Below are 22,584 nucleotides of genomic sequence, written 5' to 3'. Positions count from 1 at the left end.
ACCGGATTATTGGAGCTCAATTGTTAAACACGTTTAAATTACATAATATAGTAGTCAATTCTTATCATAAAGATGAACAATAGAGCCTTAAAATAAAAAAATTACAGTGCAAACAGTTGAAATACAGAATATATTTACACTATAGTACATTTTTATTAAGATCACGTGCAGTACTGTACATTGAAAAGATTGTTTAGTAAAATTCAAAAATGGACAACTAAAAAATAAATGTAGGCTCACCTCAGTTTCAAAATCTTTACCAAAAACAAAATACCTATTGCCTAGTATGAAATAATAAACAATAACACATTGATATTTTCATTGGTTTTATTGTATAAAAAGGTAACAAACATGTAAATAAGATCACAAAGAATGAGCGGAGAGTTGGTACCACTGCACCCTCTCTGCGGTGGCCCCGCAGACACGCTGGGTGTAGTGACTGAGACAGCGAGCGGAACAGAGGAACATGACGGCAAACAGCTTGCGATGCTCGGAGATCAAACCTCTAAGAGACACTGACAGGAACGACTCGTTGAAGATGTTTCGGTTGCACTCGGCACAATTGCTGGTCGGCCCGTTATACAAGATCTCCTGCAGTTTTAATGGGAGCTTTTCTAAACTATCCTTATCACTGTACCTGTAATAATGACAATAACATAATTAAAAATGGGTAACTCAATGTTAACTTTTATAAGCAAGTATAAAAAATATTAATTATCTTCAGCATCTAATTTTACATGATCATAATCTGTAACCTTGGATTGACAAAAGAATTATGATAGATCTTACATTCGAAGTAAGTTGCTGTATTCAATAAAACCTGCTATATTCAATAAAACCGTAACTCTTCTATACCCATAGTTATAGCCTTGTTCTAAAATAAGTAGGACCCAACAAATAGTGCTTTGCAGCCAAAGAGATCACGTTGGAAGACTTCCAGGCAAAAAAGCATCCTAAGAGGTCAAATTTTCAGATAACCATATCCATGGAATAACCACTAATGGCAGACTTGCATGGGCCCCTCATATTGACAGCATATGGCTTAAATAAGTAGCAGTCTTTATTGAAGATCAAATCAATAGGTACAGTATTGCCAGCACAGTAAACATTGCTTGTCATGATGCACTCTATGTATTACACCTGCATACAGTCTTTGATATCTATACAACCCATTAACAAAGAAACTGTAGCATATACTTGTCCACCAAAAGAAAACTGGAGTGCTTACAGAACTAAACTTCAGGGACAGCTGTCATCAGAAATTTAAATAATTGAAGTTACAAGCAAGAATGTAGCGAGGAAAAAGTTTTTGGGGGGTCCAGACAACTGATATTTTCCCATAGTGGACACAGAGTAAGACCCAATTTTGTTCCTTAAACAGTTTTTGACCCGTTTCTTTATTGAGAACGATCTTTTAGTACATGTCAGTAATATTGAAATATTTAAATAATAATAATCATATAATTATTATTTATGATTTATTGTTCGCTATATGTTATAATGTTCGTTATAATATTATAATGTTATAATGTTTATATGTTCGTATATGTTCGCGTCCGTAGCTTGCTACACGTGCTCCCTGGGTAACGCTAAACGAACAGCAATTTTTGGTAGCTGGACCGTCACTCTTGTGATCTCCCAGTTATGGCAGCTATCGAAGACCAAACAAACGGTCCTTCTCAGGGCCAAACTAATACTGATTTTTTAAATATTGGCTCTCTTTTAAATATATGTTATTTTAACGCCGAGGGTCTGAGCAGATCTAAATGTGAGTGCCTAAGCAAAATTATGATAAAAAACAACGTTGATGTCCTAGCACTCCAGGAGACTCACATTGAGAATTCTAACACCTGTGCAAGAGGCAATATCCCTGGATATACACTTGTAGAAGCCATTGGCCACAGAAAATACGGAGTGGCAACTTATGTTAGGCAGGGCATCGATGATGTGTCCCCGATTTACAAGAGCTGTGATGACGATATTTTTGTACTGGTGGTGAAAGTGTCAGAAACAACTATAGTAAATGTCTACAAACCACCTAATAGACAATGGTCTGACACAGTACTTCCCATATTTGGACACCCCGTCCTTTACATTGGGGACTTTAACAGTCATCACAGCTCGTGGGGATACTCATCGGATGACGACAATGGTACGAGTTTAACTAGTTGGGCTGAAAATAACAACTTAATATTAATACATGATGCCAAAGACGCCCACACTTTTTATTCAGCCCGCTGGCGTCGTGGTTATACTCCAGACCTATGTTTTTGCTCTTGTGCCCGCTCTCTTAAGCCTTTAGCAGTTGGGAGGAAAGTTCTTGGTGCCTTTCCTCATTCTCAGCATAGGCCTGTGCTTATTTCAGTCGGAATCAAGATTCCTCTTGTAAGATCCTTCCCTCGGCCTCGCTGGAATTTTAACAAAGCTGATTGGAAAGCCTTTACATCTAGACTTGATGATGGCATCAGGTTCATCCCTCCCACGATAAGAAACTATGACCGGTTCACAAAGCTAGTCCTGGCTACTGCTAAACTGTGCATTCCACGAGGATTTCGAAAGAGCTATGTGCCAGGTTGGAGTCAAGAATGTGAGGACCTTTACAGTGAGTTCAATGACACCGGGAACACAGAAACAGCTGATCGGCTGCTACAATCTCTTGACAAAGCAAGAAGAGAAAAGTGGGTACACACAATGGAAAATCTTAACTTCACCCATAGTAGCCGTAAAGCTTGGTCCCTCTTGAGAAAGCTCTCCACCGGCAAGCCTTCGACGAACAGTTCTTTGTCACATCCGAAACCCTGTGCAATAGCAAAGCGTATTGTTGCTTTGTCCAAGTCAGTTCGCCACCCATCTGACAAGCTGGTTAACTACAAGTTAAACGAATTTAAAAGCAGTCGGCAAGCTCCGTTGGAAATATCGAGAGCATTTGAACTTGATGAAATTGAAGTGGCCATCTCCGCTCTGTCAGTTGGGAAGGCAGCCGGTATCGATAATGTCTTCCCAGAATTCCTAAAGTACTCAGGAATCAAAGTTAAATACTGGCTTCTTACAGTGTTCAACGAAATACTGGCTACAGGTAACCTGCCTGCAGCATTTAAAAGATCTAAAATAATCGCAGTTTTGAAGCCCAACAAAGACCCAGAGCGTATTGAGAGCTATAGGCCCATAGCCCTGTTGAGTGTGTGTTATAAGCTACTGGAGAGGTTGATCTATAATAGAATATTTCCCATTCTCAATGCCAGCATTCCTATAGATCAAGCTGGCTTTAGACCTGGTCGTAACTGCTGCGACCAGGTGCTTGCGCTAACAACTTTTATTGAGAATGGTTTTGAAAAGAGAGCAAAAACCTTTACAGCCTTTATAGACCTTACTGCAGCTTACGACACTGTCTGGAGAAAAGGCCTTTTAGTAAAGCTCTATAATCTAATTCCTTGCCCTTTCCTTCTGCGGCTTCTTAATTCAATGATTAGCGACAGGCTTATAAAAGTATGCCTTGGCCGTGAGGAAAGTTCTTTCAGGCAACTTAAAAACGGCCTTCCACAGGGCTCAGTACTTGCTCCTTTGTTGTTCAACGTGTACTCTGCCGACATCCCAACAACGTTATCCAGAAAGTTTATTTATGCGGATGATATTGCCTTAGCCTACCAACATAATGACATAAAGAAAACAGAACAGGCACTCACTGATGATCTTTCAGTCCTCGCAGATTATTTTAGAGCCTGGAAGCTAAATCCAAATCCTAATAAAACTGAAGTATCATGTTTCCACCTAAATAACAGACTGGCGAACTACAAGTTAAATATAACTCTTGATGGTGTCAAATTGAAACATAATGAACATCCGCAGTATCTGGGAGTTACCTTAGACCGATCTCTCACTTTTAAAAGTCACCTTCAAAAGACAGCAGCAAAGCTGAAAACAAGGGCTAATATAGTACAGCATCTTGCTGGATCAACTTGGGGAGCTAACGCTAAAGTACTGCGTACCACTTCTTTGTCCCTTGTGTACTCCGCTGCTGAATATTGTGCTCCTGTGTGGCTTAATAGTGCACATGTGCGAGAGGTCGATGTCGTTCTTAATAGGGCCATGAGGACAATTACTGGAACTCTCATGGCAACACCAACACCTTGGCTCCCAGTGCTGAGCAATATAGCACCACCTGAGATTAGACGCAAAGAGGCTCTTCTGAGAGAGTTCAATAAGATCGTGTCCAATCCCGAATTGCCCGTTACGCGCGACCTTCCTCAGCAAGATAGCCGGCTCAAATCACGCAAGCCATCACTACGAACAGCATCCCAGTTGATAGAGGAGAACTTTACGCCTAATGCTAACTGGGCGTCATCCTGGGAATCATTCGATGGACGGAACAAGTTCTTGATATCCGATCCTACGAAAGCAGCGGGTGGCTTGGAAATTCCTCGAAAGGAATGGGTTTTATTGAATCGTTTTCGAACTGGGGTTGGGAGAAGCAATCACTGGAAATTCAAGTGGGGTATTACTGACGACCAGACGTGTGATTGTGGCGCAAACTCTCAGACAATTGAGCACATTGTAAACGACTGCCCTTTGCGATTGTTTTCTGGTGGTCTGGCTGGTCTGAGTGGTTTAGAGGATGGATCTCTAAACTGGCTCAGTAATTTGGATTTAGCTTTGTGACGGGAGATTTTAATATTATTTTTAATTTATGACTCAAGAACTTTGTTCTTACGTACTTTTTAATAATTGTAATTTTTAATTTATTTATTTATGGATAGCTGCCTTTGTCCCCCATACGATATATATATATATAATCATATAATAAAAAAGTAATTGAAAAAATTAAAAATTTGGGGGATGTCGGGACCCCTTGAACCCCCTTTGCTGGCTATGTCCTTGGTTACAAGAGTGGTTTGTCTTGTCTATACATCATAGAGGAGGATACTAGTGCTAGTGCTCTACAACAGCAACAAAGAGGTAATTGCAAGCAAAGATGCCTAACAAGCTTTGAACTTCGGTTCGAAAAAAATCTCTTCTCTTGGAGACCAAGTTCTTCTACCTTCTGCCCGAAGGCCGAAAGGCTGACATACTAGGTAGTGCATTACCTTATGATTGTTGGAAAAGACATCTTATACCATAGACGAATGTTGTATGTTCCTGAATTGGGGAACATCCTCTGGACCTCTAAAAGACTTATTATTACCTAGTACTACATCGCTTTTTTCTTTATAAACAGAACTGTACTTTTATAAACTTGGTTTGACTTTATGAACAGTTTTTACGCCAGTTGCGAACTAAATATTTATGAACAGATTCTTCTTATTCTTGGAGGACTCAAATTATGAAATTCTTATTGGAACCAGATCTAGGAGTTTATTTTAGAGTATCTATGTTTTCTTAAAGCTAGAAAGTAACTATACTAGATAATGTTCATATGATAATAGCTGTACAGTAAACAGAGCCAAATATAATCATATATCTAGTTTTGTACATTTGTCAAGAGCACAAAGTTTACATTTTTATAAATATTAAACATTTTGTTACAATCAGACAAATATGCAAGCAAATTGAAAACACTATAATTTATTCAGTTCTTGGAATATGAAATTTCATATATCAACTCAGATATATGATAAAGAAAGTAAGATATAATGTATTATAATAAAAAAAAGGATACTTTTCTGTTCAGCCTAATATATTTAGCAATTTCTCTCCAAGTTTTGGCTCACACTTTTAAAATGCCCTACATGTCCGAATATAATATGGTCTACATAATATCATAAAAAGAGGTTGGTCTATCAGTCTATTCCTTTCCTTACCCTAAAGAAATATATTATAACGGTCTCAAGAGCTGTTCTAATTAAGAGCTGGTTGTACTGGTAGTCATCTTAATTGTAATCCCATTATAACAATATGGGATTCAAGCACTCTAAAATCTTGTTTTATTTCATAGAACTATTAGGAGATGTATTTTAGAGATACAGGAAAAATACATTCAAACCATTTAGTTTTTATTTTTTTGTTATTCATGGTATTTGTTTCTCCACAGCTGCTCTTAACATGTTTACACTAATGTTGGGTTCTAGAGACCCACCCACTCATTCTTAAAACCTTGTATCAGGGACTAGAGACTCAACTTTCTTAAAACTCAGTATGGAGCTCTAAAGACCCACCCACTCTTTCTTAAAAAACTCAGTATGGAGCTCTAAAGACCCACCCACTCTTTCTTAAAACCCAGTATGGAGCTCTAAAGACCCACCCACTCTTTCTTAAAACCTAATATGAGGCTCTAGAGACCCACTCACTCTTTTTTAAAACCTTATATGGGGCTCTATAGACTCCAACAAAAACTATACACCAATGGTATGTATCTAGGTTCAATCTTTCTTAAAACCCGATATAGCACTCTGGAGACCCAACCATCTCTTTCTTGAAACCTGGTATGGGGCTCTAGAGACCCATTGCTTACCATTACCAGCCCAGTGAATCTTGGATGTGACACTGATAACAGTAATAGGTTTTGAGAGAAAAGTTTGGAATGACTTACTTAAACTCATTTGTTTTTTTATGGAATACACAGTCTACTCTCCTTGAATCTTTTGTTTAAGTATGCTTACAACAAATAATTTTAAAGAATAAGACGATTGTAAAGGACACAAGAACGTAGCTAGAAAAAATTTGGGATGGGGTCCAGACGATTGATATTTTCCTGTAGTGGACAGAGAGTAAGTCAACTGCTTATTCCCCATTTTGTTCCTTAAAAAGTTCTTGACCCTTTTCAATGTTAAGAACGATCTTTCAGCAGTACGTCAGTAATACTGAATTATTTACATAATAATAAACGTTTGATATAAAAAAATAATTAAAGTTTGGGGAGTTCCAGACCCCTTTGACTTCCCCCCTGGTTATGTCCTTGAAAGGACATTTAATCTTGTTGCAAAATATTTACGTCTCTTCTACTATAGCCGGTTGGTTGGCTTAAGTTCTGTATATTATTACTTTTAACCTGTTGCGTTCCTCAATCTTGTACATGAGCGGGTACGTAGCACGTAGACTCAGCTCAAAACAGGGAAGGGACACCAGGACGCGAGAACACGTGATGAAGCCCACTAGGGAGCACAATGAGCCGCTGGTGTTGAGGTATTGTCAGCACAAGGTTGGTGAAATCCGAGATGTCCTCAATACCACTACCACACCTGCAATAGACACGGAAATTTAATCCCCTCAAGAACATTTTATCAAATTTTCATTGAAAAATCCACACTTGATTGGAATTTGATGAAATTCTAGGATATTTCCAGATCAAGTTTGTTCAACGAATTGTACCACCAGTAAACCAGTAATAACCTGCATTGTAATTGTAAACCAGTTAGTCAAACCTTACCAGTTTTATACTATTTTCCAATAAAAAAACAAATCTGGTGAGAACATTATTCACTACATTCACCAACTGACATTTAATTCAATATACGTAAATAATATTTATTTGTATTTTTACACTGAGTTACACTAAATAGTTTCACAATTTCACCAGACTGGCTAGCTAGGATTAAACTCTTGGAGCCGAAACATTGTTAAAGTTGAGTAACTTCAATTTAATTGTCTTAAATTATAAAAAATGTCTTAAGTATAAAAGGCAATTTTAAGCAAGAAAACTTTTAATGATAGCCTTAAACAATTATGAATTCGATATCTAATTTCTTTTTTAATCAAATAAAAAAATCTTCATTGTATGGTAGTTTCTTCCTTATAAAGTTCTAACTTATGATTATGAAAAACTACTTAATTTTTATCCCTTGTATTATCACAGTTAATATCATTGTGTACTAAAATTGTGTTCACATGTATAATAAATTCTAACCGTATGTGGTCTATAAACTGTTGAAATCTTTGTCAATAAAATGCTCTTGTATAGATAGATTCATCATTATGTAAATTTCACATTATAGTCATAGTCAAACTACTTTATTCTGTAATATGTACAAGGTACAAAGAATAGCGTCACTACAATAAAACTAAATACTAATATTAATTTTAAAATATAAGTAAAAAAAAAAATACAATCGTAACATCTTAACAATTTATCTTCAATTCTTCTTTAAATGAATTAATTGGTTTTTGTATTGAAATATTCCTCAAAAGAATATAGAGACAAATTAGTTAAATAATCTTTGACTTCTTTTTTAAATTTTAACAGATTTGTTTCCATTATAAATTTTGCTGGTAAATTATGTAGATATCTAACACCTCTGTAATATGTTTTCTTTTTGTGAAATTCAAGATTGTGTTCATCAACATGTCTATTAAAACGGGTATTATATGTATGTTTATTGGTTTGTAGTATCGGATCAAAAAACTGTTTTACATAAATTATTGATTCAAATATGTATAAAACCATATAGTGTCAGAATTCCAAGTTCATAAAAAATATGTTTAACAGAATCTGTATATCTTAAATTTTTTCATGATTCTCAAAGATTTTTTTTGTAGGACCAAAAGCCTATCTAAATTGCTTGTTGTTGTTGCTCCATAAATGCTTATTTCGTAAGCTAAATGTGAATGGATCAAAGAGAAATATATTAATTTAAGTGTATGTAAATTACTAATTTTTTGCCATTTGTCGCAATGCATATAGACCAGTAGACATCTTCTTAGTAACATGATCTACATGTTTATCCAAGCTAAATTTTTATCTATTATAAGTCCTAAAAACTTTGTGTGGTCTACTTGTTAAAGTCTGTCATTGTCTAGAAAAATCTCACAGTTTAAATTTGATTGCTTTGTAGAAAAAGAAATATAATTAGATTTATCTGAATTTAATAAAAGATTATTTTTGTAAAAAAAATCCTTAATCCTACTTAGACCAATATATGATGAAATTTCAATATTCTCAAGCTTCTGACCAGAAAACAAAACATTTGAATCATCAGCATACAGACACACGCCACCATCCAACCCCTCCATCACAATACAAGCACAGGAACAACCCCCTAAATTATCAAAAATCAGTAACATTACAAAGAATCAAGATCTACAATGTGATCTCTTCCTCAGGTGGGGTTACTTAACTTATCAGAAAACTACAATTTACAATTTAGATTAAAATAAACAAAACTCATAACAAAGTGTCATGACATCTAAATCAGAAATCACAACAGACATGCTGTGTATCAACTTATGCTCACTATATTCAAAACATGCACTTTATAAACGGACAATTAATTATTATCATCTGAACTAAAGAGTACATGTCACAATAGCTCTGGTAGCAATAAAAAACAAAGTAATGTGTGGTTGGTTATTGTGTGCAGATTTTTTGCCGTAAAAATAAAAATTCAGTTTTTCATCCACAATACTTTTAAATTTACTAAGCATGGAAGGACAATGAGAAACTATGTGTTAGATTGTGATTAAAACCGTTCTTAAGTGATAATTATATGCCATGTTGTTCTGTGTACCAGGGGTTCTCAACCTTTCAGGTTTTGTGCGTCTCTTAGTACACTGACATTTAGTTACACCTCCCCTCTACACAAGTAGTAACATTTCAATTCGTAGCTTAGGGTATAGGTTATACTTGCACGTTTTAAAATTAATTATTTGATACACTTTTGACAAAACGTTTAATATTACCTCAAATAGTTTTTAACATAGAAGAAGTTGCTTACACTTATTGATGCTAGTAAGAATTTTTAATTAAATCAATGAAACACAGAACTAAAAAAGTATTTTTTTTTAATTAAGGTAGTTAATGATGCTACTATATCAACTTAGTAAGAAGGTTGGAACCGGTTTTTTTTTTACAATTAAATATACGGTTGTAACTATGACAAAGTACATCACAGGTACCTTCCAAAGTGTAGTATTACTCAAAATGTTTACTTTAGATAAACCAATCCCAGACTCCCAATCCCAGTTGTGAATGAAAATCCAGACTCACAGAGGTATGTGGATGAAAATTGCATCATCAACTTTGCAACTTTTAAAGCAACTTGTGAGTAAACAGGAATATAAGCAGCTTGTGAGTAAACAGGAATATAACTCAACCAAAAGTCTTCAACACCCTTGTTTTGGAATCCCGCCAATACTTGAGAATCACATTTTATGTCGATTGCCTGTTCCTGAATGTGGTCAGCAAGTATATCTACATCGATTTTAAATGAATCTCCTGCCAACTTAAATTTGCAACTCTCTGTTTTAATATCTGGAAAATAGTGCCCAATTTAATTTTTAAGTTATACCGATTGCCGTGAAACAAGATCTTTAAATTCGTTAATTAATTACAGCGGCAGATATATCTTTAACACCTACTCTTTTCCATTCAAAAACTTTCAGTAGGATACGGTTTCGTCCTGGCCAAAAACATCTAGGCCGCATGGCATCATTTCTCAAACCAACATTGCAAATCACGCACTGAGATAAATAACAATAGCTTTGTCAATGAAAATTAATCCATATTGAATACAATCACACACTACAGTATTATATTTTGTTTTGGCCATTTTTAGGCCTGCTACAACAAACATGTCTGTCCCACTTTTCATGTTTACTGGTCAAAAAAACTGCAGTAGGTACACTACTAACAAACCATGAAAACGTCAAGAATCACAATAAACAAACTGACATGTAAGCATTATGAAAATTGCTTGGAAGTAGTGGTCACCAACACTTTCCTATTATTCTAATACAATGAGACCTCTCTTGAAAATCTTCTACGGCTCACCATAAAGGCGCACCCCTCAGGTTGAGAAACTCTGATTTATACCATAAACTACTTTATGTTTACAAGTGATACAACACAAACACAACTTTCATAAATTTTAACCTCTAAACCTTCTTAATAAATTCTGAGAAAACCATTAAAAGAATTAATTTTAACCCTACATCGGGCGCTAAACGGAGTTTTCCTCCGTGTGTTTTTTATTATTTGAAATAGTACTACTTTTCTGATGTTGACAGTCGTTTCCCGCAGTGTACTTCACGAGCATCTTTTGGGGAAGCGAAACAATAGCCTCGCGCTTATCTTTGTCAAAATCTGTCAGTATGAGGTCTACTTCCGTGCGAGACTGGACGATTCCTCCGTGAGCGCCCGATGTGTTTGTAGTGCTTGGACGAAATATCCGTTAGCGCCTTATTGTGTTTAGTTTTTATGGAGTAATAATCCGTGTGCGCCTAAATGTGTGAACTGTGATAGTTTCTTTTTAAGTTTTACAATATATTTTATTTGAATTTTGTGAAATGGAGAATGAAGACGAGAGACTTGTCAGTACAGTACCAGTGTGCTAGGGAACATTTCAGTACTGTTTATGGAGTGAACATTGTCGTTATAAGAACCAGAAGGAAAATGTTTTGAAACCTTGTTTAGAGGGTAAAAAAAGTTTTAGTAAAGAATAAATGTTGATTTCAGAGTAATAACTGACATTACAATTGTATAATATCTCAAGAATTTGAAGTAAGTTGTTTTTGTAAGAAGTTAAAAACTAAGTTAATTTCCATATATTATTACAGTAGCTTAAACATTTTTACAATTAATTGCATTATTCCTTAAAATTAATCATGTTGTTATTATACGATAACACTTTTTAAGATTTTTAATTTCTTATTTGGAAAATTCATTACATAAGAGAGTAATTTTTATTTAATTTCTAAAAATGAATATATTACATTGTAATTAAATCAGTATGAATATTTAAACAAATAAAAACAGTTTTTTAAACGACTATGATATCCATTTTTCGCTAACCTGGAGGAAACCTCCGTGAGCGCCTGATGGTGTTTCTAATTTTAAGCGCCTGATGGAGGGTTAACCACTAGAGAATTGAGAAATAAGGTGATAGGAACTTTGTTTTAGATAATTTCCACAAATGACTTGTTATGTTTTTAGTTTTCATAAAATAAAAACCAGTTTGGTAATTTTTGTATTCAGAAAACTCAGCAAATCTGATATTTTCTCACCCAGACATGAGGTGGTGCATGTCCCCGTCATGCCCGTACGTCAGATGGTAGCTCAGATAGTTGAGGTGGGGGTTGTTGTAGAACGTCAGGTGACAGTTGCAGACAAACCGTATGCTGGGTAGGTACAGGAGGTTGTTGCCATGCACAGACAACGTCTCTAGGTTTGGCAGGTATACCTTTAGAAAAATGTTTTACTTGTCATTGAAAATTAGCATTGTCAACAAAGCTTTGGAAAGAAGTCTGTGTAACAACTGAAACACCATGTCTCTGCTAAACTGTATTACGGATAAGTCATAGGGAGGAATTAGGTGGTAAAAACTGAGTTTGGATAGATTGAGGAAATCACTAATGAAAAATTCAATATTTTGTGTATACAAAATACAACAAATATATATGCGTATTTAACAAATAATATGCAAGAAGATTAATTATATATTTATTTTATACAAAAATACTAGAATTTTATTCTAGTAATATTATTTTCTGGTACCAACATTTACAGAAAGAAGTAATTTAAGCAAGTTCAAGGAATTGTATTTGCTTTGATAATAGAAGAAACGTTAATGCACCAATATTACATTACAAAACCTTATGAACAATATATCAATAACATTATTAAATAGGTAGTAAATTAAGATTGTTGTACCAATGTACATAATATAACACTACAATATGCAGTAGGCTGTGATTATAGAGATAAGGTAAATTATCATAGTAGTTATATGCATTTAGTTGTTTATCCATTTAGCTTTACACTCTGCAAATATTCACTAAAGCTATCAGATTTGTTCATGGAACTTAACAAGGAGAATAATAAATAAAGATGGTACAGTCTGAGGTGAACTGCTAAAAATATTCTTCCGCTTAGACTGATTTCAACTTGCACTATCTCTTCCACAACTCTTTTACACTTGAAATATGTAGCATCTAGTATTCTCCAAGTTCATACTAACTGAAGAAAAACAAGAATCCTATACTCACAATCGGCTGAGGAAGGCTGGTTAGCCGATTGTTGTGAAGGCACAGCTCCGCAAGACTGACACACTGACAGACTGACTCAGGCAGGCTGCGCAGAACGTTGTCATTGACATGCAGCATGTACAAGGCCTTCATGTTGCCCAGCTCTGCAACATGTCATACATAAATAGTAGAGTTCATTAGCATGTACTGTTGTGAAAGCACAGATCCACAAGATGTACACACTGACAGACTGACTCAGGTAGGCTGCGCAGAACGTTGTCATTGACATGCAGCATGTACAAAGCCTTCATGTTGCCCAGCTCTGCAACATGTCATACATTAATAGTAGAGTTGATTAGCATGTACTGTTGTGAAAGCACAGATCCACAAGATGTACACACTGACAGACTGAATCAGGCAGGCTGCGCAGAACGTGGTCATTGACATGCAGCATGTATAAGGCCTTCATGTTGCCCAGCTCTGCAATATATCAAAAGTAGACTTGATCAGCATATGCAGTTGTTTTTCTTTCTTTGTTTTTTAAATTGACATTAATTATTTCCTGTTATGTTTGTTGGCTTCTAATTTTATATTGCATGTATTATGTATAGAAATAAGTTTTTTTGTTCTCTTAGAACAAGAAAATGAAAAATTGCATGTAGTCCTAAAAAGATCTTTGCGCTGCTGCTGGAGTGACAGAATATTCTGGATGGTTGGGGATTGGGACTACTTATTGTCTTAAGTTCCATGAGGAAGGATTTTGGGCATTAATCTTAGTCATGTCTCCTTGGAAGAAGGGAAGGCCAGCTCCGTACCAGCCTCTCTAGTCAAAGCGGGCAGAGTGGAGGGCCCCAAGAACGTAGTCAAGAAAAAATGTTGGGGGGGGGGGTCCAGACAACTGATATTTTTCCATAGTGGACAGAGAGTAAGGCCCCATTGTGTTTCTTAAAAAGTTCTTGACCCGTTTCTTGGTTGTGAATGAGCTTTCAGCAGCGCATGTTAGTAATACTGAATTATTAATTAATAATAATCGTTTACTAAAAAGGTAACTGAAAATTTGGGGGGGATCCTGACCCCTTGAACCCCTTCGCTGGCTACGTCCTTGGCAGGCTCTCATGTCTAGGGTAGCAACCGCTTTTAATACCTAGAGAACCCCACCAACTCCAACAGTCATCCCTCAAGCAGATTAGCTAAACCTATCAATCTACCCTTGCACCCCAATATCCGCAACAAAAAGTTTGTTAGTGATGTGCCGCTCCCGGATATCCATAAAATTGCCTAGATTTAAGTGACACATTGGTTTTTGCTTTATCTAATGTAGGTTCAACTGGAGTGTATAAACCAGTCAAAAGTGATCCCTGCTAGTAGTATAAATAAGTTCATTTACTGTTTTATTTATGCTTGTTATACAAAACTAACATTATTACCTAAAATAAATTAATAATCAATCTCTAATAGTAATGTAAAAGTACCAGTTTCAACAAACAAAAACAAGGAAAAATGTAATATTAAATTTGAATTGATTCCATTAATAACTACAACATAAGATCCCAAGTTCATAAAATTTTAATGACACTAATTTTCCTTATTTACCAATTAAAATTTAAAATTCAAGATATATTTGTGGAGGGTCTTTGAATATCTATACTTATAATTGTAAATAAGCGCCTATGTATAGAAAATAAACTGTTATTTTCATATCAAATTTTCTGAGGGCATATCTAAATTTAATTTGAATATAAACTTACTGTCATTTTAAAATTTGCCTATTTTATTGCTGAATTCTTAGCTTAACTAACTGGAAAATATTTGTAATTTACATTTCATAACTTTGGCCACTATATGGCCACACCTAAATTACCGGTATGTAGTTTTGGAAAAGCTTGTACAGAATCTTTATTTTGATATCTACTCTGTAAAATGTACTAATATTTAACAAAGCCATAAACATTCTGTACGCATGCTTTAAAACAATGTTTAAAACAATCTAACTGACAATTTTAAATTTAAATTTTAAGAGAAACTCCACTAGGAAACTCCATCCTGACAATCTTTACATTCTTTATTTAAGTGCCAGGATTTATGTGAGAAAATTTCATCCTTTCTCAATAAAATTATTCGTTGCATTTTGTGAAATATTTAAAACCGCATCAACTATTTCTTTGTATTCCTGCAACAATCTTTTCAACTATAATTTTTTATGTAGCTTTGTTACGTAATGACCTTGGGGTTTTTCAAGTTATTTATAATCCTTGAATTATTTAAAGAGAACACTCTAAACCTTGTCAAGTTTTGACGTTAACTTTAGTTTTGTCAGCGTGCTGCCGTTAATATCCCAGAAACTTGGGTTGCTGCCAAGAACAATTGGGAAGCACAGACTCAAATAATACAACTGGTATGGCTTTAAAACTCCACCCACGTCTTTTAAGAGCTTCTAAACTGTCTGGTTTATATCTTTTGAGATGTTTTAAAAATATACACAGGGTTAGTTCTAATTCGAGAAAGAGTTACACTTGTATGATCATTGTCTAGGCTGAAATCGAACGCTTACTTAAAAATTACAAGTAATTTAAACAAGCACTCGTGTCAAATGACAAATCAGCATTAATTAGTTGTATGAATACAAAGAGATTTTTATATAGTGTTGTCTTCACATTTTTACACCTTGATACTTGATTCATAATTTCAAATGTATAAAAAACAGTATGTATATCAAAATAGGTATAAAGACATTATGTAAATAGAAAATCTCTGTTTTGTAACATTTTAGTAGAAAAATAACATGTAACAGTATAATGAGAGACATTTATTTTTACACTTTGTTGTTCATATTGAAATTCAGGAAATTTCCATTTCCTGTTAAAGAGAAAAAAAGAAACATCTTCTTTGGTCGTCTTAATGAAGGTAAGAGAGTGCAATTCTAGATTGATATGGCAGTATACTTTGTGGTATTCATAAAACTTTGTTATAAAAATAAAAACAGAATCAATAGCCAGATATGATAACCAATCCTAGAAATGCTGTATTCTATTTTTGTAACATATAATGATGGAAAATGTCCAAAATCCTACTATCCTTTCAAATAATCCATCATTAATAACAAAATTTAAACAACCACTTATAACTTTGTATTGTCTATGTAAAAAAATGGTATGCCTATTCTGAATGGTATACGATCTTACCCCCTTGTAGTTCACCTTAGTCTTGATTCTGGAATACAATACTCTGACACAAGCAGCTCTGGTTGTATAAGCAGTGTAGTCAATAGGAGACAAGATTGTCCCAAAATTTTCAACTTAAAAGAAAAATTCTTTTTTTCTATTTAGTTTTTTTTTTAAAGTATATATGAAGGGGTCAGAAGCCAAGGGGTACAAGTGACTTTATGGTTTTTTCTGAGTTAACTGCAGAAGCCATATCCTGAGTGTATTAAAAATGTTTGTGGCCAACAGGTATAAGTAAAACTCTGTTAAATGCTGAGATCTAGTGGCAAAATGAAAAACTACTTTCAGCATCAGCTGTTTTAGTTAGAGGCCAAGGGGTACAAGCACTTGTATCCCTTGACCTCTAACGGCTACAGAGATTTTGTTCAGGAATGTGTTCTGTTTACTGTATTGTTCAAAAAGCGAATTACTAATGTTGCTTCTAAGAAACACATATCTGAAACAGGTATTCCACCTCGAGACAAAAGAGGGTGTAAAGTTCCTACCAACAAATTGTGCAGGAAAAAACTGACTTGGTCAAGGAGCATATTGCAATGTTTCCAAGATACTCCAGTCACTATTCTCGACATCAATATCCAAACAGGAAATATCTTGACAGAAACCTTAACATAAAAAAGATGTATGAATGTTACAAGCTTTTCTGTGAAGATCGGGGCATGGAACCTACTACTGTATCTTATTACAGACACATTTTCAACACTTGTTCCAACCTTACTTTCCATCGACCACACACAGACACTTGCAATACGTGTGATAAGATGCAAAACACCATCGAACACGGAGATGAAGAAGCAAAGGTAGTTGCTACTACATCTAAAAAATTTCACCTCCATCAAGCTGAGACTGCTAAAACTGAAATGGAACATGCGAAAAAGGAGGTAAAAGATGACCCAACCCATGTTGCGATATGTTTTGACCTCCAAAAAATGTTGCCAACCGCAATTACTAACTTGTATTAGAATTTACTACTCTTGTCAACTTTGGACCTATAATTTCAACGTCCATGCGTTTGAACAGGTAATGCGTTCATGTTCATGTGGCATGAAGCACAAGCTTCTAGAGGGTGCGAAGAAATTGTCTCTTGTTTGTTGCAGTATATAAAATCATTTCCTCCAACTGTAACCCAATTGACAGATTTTAGCGACAATTGTGGGGGCCAGAACAAGAGTCACATCACAGTAAAGTTCTGGTTTCACGTTGTTAATACAACTAACATTGAGACCATTGATTTGAAGATTCTGCTTACTGGGCACTCTTACAACCACTGTGACAGGGACTTTGAGAAGATTGAAAATATGAAGAGGAACACGAAGAGGGGCGTTTATGTTCCTGACGATTGGATGGAGATTATTGCCGGAGCAAGTAAAAAGTTCATGGTAAAAAAGATGTCAGATGAAGATTTTGTTTCCATGGAAGCCATTCACAAGTTCTATGTTAAATCTGTACAGGGTATCAGTAAGATGCAGTGGTTACAATTTAGAAAAAATCATCCTTGGACTTTGTTCTACAAAACTACTTTCAATAAAGACTTACCGTTTCCAGAATATAGCATGATCGCTAAGAACCCAGGAAGGATTCCTACCCAACTGCCACCTTTGCCTCCAAAAACAAACAAAAAGAAAATAAAGGCATCTAAGTACAAGGATCTTCTTAATCTGCTGCAATGTGTACCTCCGGTTCACCACAGAATTTACAGATCTCTAGACTACCAAGGGAATACTTTAACAAGACAGGCCCAATCAAGAGAAGATCAACCTTGTAAGGAAAACCCTCATCATGAAGAAGACAACATTGAATTAGAAAACTTTTTTGACAGTGATTATGACTAAATATTTAAGATAGGAGGTTTTGTAATAAAATGTGGGTTTTATTTGACATAAAAGCCAGTGTTCTTAATTTTTTTCCTAACTCCACTTGGAAGCCAAGGGATACAAGTGGCACCTCTTATCAGATAGTAGCCCATATCATAAAGAGGGAAATTCAAACCAATATAAAAAAAGGTTTTTTTAGCATTTTGAAATACCAGTAAAAAATAATGTGCTAAAATTACTGAACATATTTGTCCCTGGATTTGATTATATAACTTAAACTTTAAACCTTGTTTTCTCAAAACTCAAAAAGAGTCACTTGTACCCCTTGGCTTCTGACCCCTTCATATAACATATTTTTTTAAATAAAAATGAAGTAGCTAATTGCTTTCTTTTGTAATTTGAATAGTACACTTGATTCATGTTTATTAAGCCCTGCTATTTAGAGAGTTTGAATAAATTGATACATAAAAATAAAACTATAGACGTTATGCTTGTACTTTATTCTTTGGACTTGACCCACATTTCTTTCAGCCTCCAATTTTATAGTTAGTTTTTAACATGCATAAAACCATCCTTGAATTTAGTGATCAATTAGTAGAATCTCTGGTAGGCCAATTACCGTTAGGAAGGATCTGTAGGATATTAAAATCAACGATGAGGTGACTGAGGCGTCGAAGTCGAACGATGGAGGGAGGTAGTGACTTGAGCCTGTTACGGCTCAGCTCCAGGTAGCAGAGGTTGGCAAGCTTGTTCACATCATCAGGAAACTCCTCCAAATCATTTCCAGCCAGGTACAGGTGTGTCAGGTTGACAAGACTTGTCAACCACTTGGGCTGCAACATAAAGTTAACACAATAGCTACGGAAATTTTTCCAGTAATTACAAAAATAAAAAATGTTTTGAGAATTTTGTTTTCAAATGTGTAGATTGAAGCTTGCATTGAGAATCGCGAACTTTGGAGAACAAGCCCTTGTTTTTTATGAATGGAAAAGGAAAAAAAATAGTACAATTTTGTCTGGAATATGAAGTTACAGGAGCAACTACTTTGTGTAAAAACTGTGTTAGATTGCACTTCTTCTATTTGGTCTCAATTCAAGGAATACTTTTTCCGATTCCTTAAAACAGACCAAAATAAAATAGGTGATATGTACTCTTAATCAAGTTTAATGCTGAGAAATGAAACACACAATACAACATCCAAAAACAATGCAATTGTGAAATTTGTAGAAGGAGTGACAAACATTTGGGCTGAGAAGAAAATTGGCACTTAAATAAATATCCATAAATTAGATTAAAGTTTAATTTAATGTTTAAAGAATTAACTTTGTTATTAATTAAACAATGATAAATACACAGTCATTTATACTTAGGCTGTGTTGAAAATAAATTCTGAAAATGTTATAAAATGTATCAACTAACCTAAATTAGAAATTAGAAACAGTAAAAGACTAATTATGATCTTGTACAACTCTTTTGTAACTCATAAACTTTTGATATTTCCATGTATTTATATTTTTGAAGTTTTTAATTTTTTTGAAAGATATCCTAATTTTCTTGATAGTTGTATAGTTTACAAAAATTCTATCGCCTTAAGCAAACTATGTTGCAATATCCTATACATCACCTAAACATTCACAAACAAAGGGGCTCAGTATTCTTTTCTAAAATTTTTCAATGGCCAACCCTTTAAAATAAAACAAATTGATTCTTTTAAAGAGTTTAAATAAGTTTAAACTTTCCCTAAAGCCCTTGAGTTGGGCATTTTTTGGGATGAATTCTTAAATGCGTAATATTTAATTTTCAATTTTACTATTATTTAGTTTCAACACGAAATGTATTTTATTCAAGTTTACTGTAGCATTAGATTTTTAACAATGTAGATGTATTGAACTGATAAGTCATGATTACTGAGCTATTGTTAACATTTTTAAATCAGCGTGATGCAATAAATGAAATGAAACTGTAAAGTTGTTTTTTACTGGATCTGATACATTTACATTGTAACTCAATCAATTCTTCAAGGTTTTTCGGTAATAAAAAAATCTAGCCATATGAGACAGTCCACAAATACCATAATTCTACAGAGTAATTTATTTTTTCAAGAATTGTGTAGTCAACACAATCAAAAGCTCTTAAGATTCAAGACAATTCCAATGATGATTGGTGTTTTTCTAATATACTGTTATAAATTGTACTCAATTTTTGCTCTATCAAATATTGAGTTTTGTTTTTTAAATCATCATTGGAAGTTTGACAAATCTTGTTCTTTTTTGGTAATACAGTAACACAATAGGAACATTTTTTCAAAGACTGCTCAATATCACCAAATTATTTATTAGATTATGATTTGTAGGATCACTGGATTTTCTTTTATAAATATTACTTAACTTTTAACATGCTTAAGAAAACTTTTGAAAATTCCAATTTTAATAAAGGTTAAAAACAATACCATAAGCATTTCACAAACCACACATAGACTATATGCCGTAAATATTTTATGATTTTTTACATTTAAAATTTCAAAAAATTTACAAGAACTTCTATTTAGTGACAATAGAGAATAAGACAAATAAGTAAATGAAAATTCTTACAAGTTAACTATATGGTAATGGTGATAGTTGTTTTATTATTTAAGCAGACATTTTTGAAAGCACGTTGAACTGGGAATTGAATATCATTGCATATATTTTTATAACTTATCCATAGACCAATCTTTTCATGTCATTAGTTCATGCTGGTCTAATAACTTGTCAAAGTTTGATATAACCATTTTGAAACTAGTAGTTGTGATTATTTTATGATATAGCATGATTATATGTTTTCACGACTCCAACATATTTATAATAAAATTAGGTTTTCTTATGATTTAAAACTTGATTTTTTTGTATAAGGAAAACTATTATTTAAATTAGATCTTTCCTCTGAATTTTTGAGCATAAAAACTCTCATGTCAGTCTATCACTAATCTCCAGTTATAATAAATATAGCATCATGATCACAAAACAGTCTCCAGGATAGATACAATCATGGTATTTTTTAATATTAATAATTAAACATTTTCAATCAAAGCCATCTGTGTAACTGATACCAATCTTAATGAGTTAATGTTTTATAATAAAGGCTTGTACAAATTAATTGTAAACTTTTGGTTTATTTATTTCTAATGCATTAGTATTGCAATCTCCATTTGGAGCTTTTATTACAAATGACTTCTTTGTAGTCAAACAATAATATAAGTCCTGATTTAAAAATTGTAGCCTGTTTACAGATATACACAAACAAATGGTTTATTTTACTAAATAAATTTAAATACCAAGTTCATTATTTTCAATACCAAATCAATGTTGATTAATGTGTTAATATTATTTTCCTTCTTTCAACAATTTTACTCCACTCCATTAAAGAAGTTTCCTTTGTTATGAAAGGATTAAATAAATACAGAAAGTGTATTAAAATGTTAAAATATAGATTAATTGAATTTTTAAAGTTGGAATATTGGTTGTCAGATTATTATGTAGTACAGTTAATTCAACAATGTTTTGTACCCTTAAGTACATTAAGTACATTTTGATATATGACCTTATGAAAGGTTGTAGTTTTAAATTTGTTCTTCATTTAAAGCATCAATACATGGATAATTTGAAAAAACACCATATCACACATTTTACCATCCACTGTCATGTTTTTATTGATCTTCACTGTTCATGCTTTTTTAAATCTTTAAGGATATTTATCATCATGCGACCAGTTTCTGAGGCTTAGTTGAGGTTTGATATTCTACTGAAAGTTGTGAACAAACGTCATTCATAATTCTAGGGCACTAAAAACTCTACTGAGAAAAATGGTATATGCCTTATGGAATCAATTTTATGAAAATTCATAGTTTGGATAAATCCTGTTGCTTACGAAGAATGAAGATTGTTCACAATTTTTGCATTAAATCAAATGTAAAGACTTATTATATACATAGTTTTGCTATAAAAATGTATACAAATGCAAAAAATGTTACTAATTTATTCAATTAAATCATTATATTTAAACAAAGAACTTACTAAGAGTAATATGTGGTTCTCTCGTAGATAAATCTCCTCAACATGATTGCCATGCTTCTGTAGCTCCTCAGGTAAGGTTGTGTAATGTCTGTAACTCCAGTGTAAAATATACTTGGACTTAACCTCTTCCTCCACGTCTGTACACATAGAAGTGGATTCACAAACGAAACATCTTGACTAAGGTCCTGAGCACAGAGCTCTCAAACGTCCAATCTATTCTATTCATTTTACTAACGCTGCAAATCTTAAAATAGAGTGTGCGTTGGCTCACTTCCATGGCCAAAAGTTTAAAACGCAATTTCTATAGTTATCCAAACACTCTGATCTGGCTAGAGTTCGACATTAGAACTATAATAGTACATTATTGCTGGTGAACTGCTTTTAAACTGGTAGAATGTTCATTAAATCAACCAAAATAATAGACGCTTAAAAACCTCAAGGATCAAATGTTGTTTGAAAGTCGCGGGTAAATGGAATTGTGCAAGAAGACTTTGTTTATAAGTTTTTTTTTCAGACGGTCTGTTGAATGGTATCACTGTTGCCAACATGATAATACTATTTTAAAATATTTGTTAAAAATAAAGGGGATCATTCCCAAAGATCGAAATATAT

The 22,584-nt window shown here is 33.9% G+C and overlaps 2 protein-coding genes across 2 annotated transcripts in view; one reads left to right on the top strand and one right to left on the bottom strand.

Moving 5' to 3' along the window:
• The window catches only part of LOC124365730 (tyrosine-protein phosphatase non-receptor type 9-like), a 174,308-nt gene that overhangs the window by 94,062 nt on the left and 57,662 nt on the right, over window positions 1-22,584 (top strand).
• LOC124365731 (leucine-rich repeat-containing protein 28-like) lies at window positions 310-22,234 on the bottom strand. The gene is made up of 6 exons (XM_046821715.1): window positions 21,973-22,234; window positions 18,540-18,753; window positions 12,910-13,052; window positions 11,929-12,104; window positions 6,983-7,172; window positions 310-637 (listed from the first exon to the last, which is right to left on the bottom strand). The coding sequence occupies exons 1-5, from the start codon at window positions 22,117-22,119 to the stop codon at window positions 7,037-7,039; spliced, it is 816 nt and encodes a 271-aa protein (XP_046677671.1). The 5' UTR covers window positions 22,120-22,234; the 3' UTR covers window positions 310-637; window positions 6,983-7,036.

This window comes from Homalodisca vitripennis, chromosome 7 (genome assembly GCF_021130785.1).
Source record: "Homalodisca vitripennis isolate AUS2020 chromosome 7, UT_GWSS_2.1, whole genome shotgun sequence".
Classification (NCBI taxonomy): domain Eukaryota; kingdom Metazoa; phylum Arthropoda; class Insecta; order Hemiptera; family Cicadellidae; genus Homalodisca; species Homalodisca vitripennis.
This window is presented reverse-complemented; position numbering and strand designations above follow the sequence as displayed.

Coding starts and splice junctions, on each gene's coding strand:
- LOC124365731 (XM_046821715.1), bottom strand. CDS start 22,119: ATGTGTACAGACGTGGAGGAAGAGGTTAAGTCCAAGTATATTTTACAC. Junction 18,754..21,972: donor AGAACCACATATTACTCTTA/GTAAGTTCTTTG, acceptor TTTATGTTGCAG/CCCAAGTGGTTGACAAGTCT. Junction 7,173..11,928: donor ATGCACCACCTCATGTCTGG/GTGAGAAAATAT, acceptor TGTCTATTGCAG/GTGTGGTAGTGGTATTGAGG.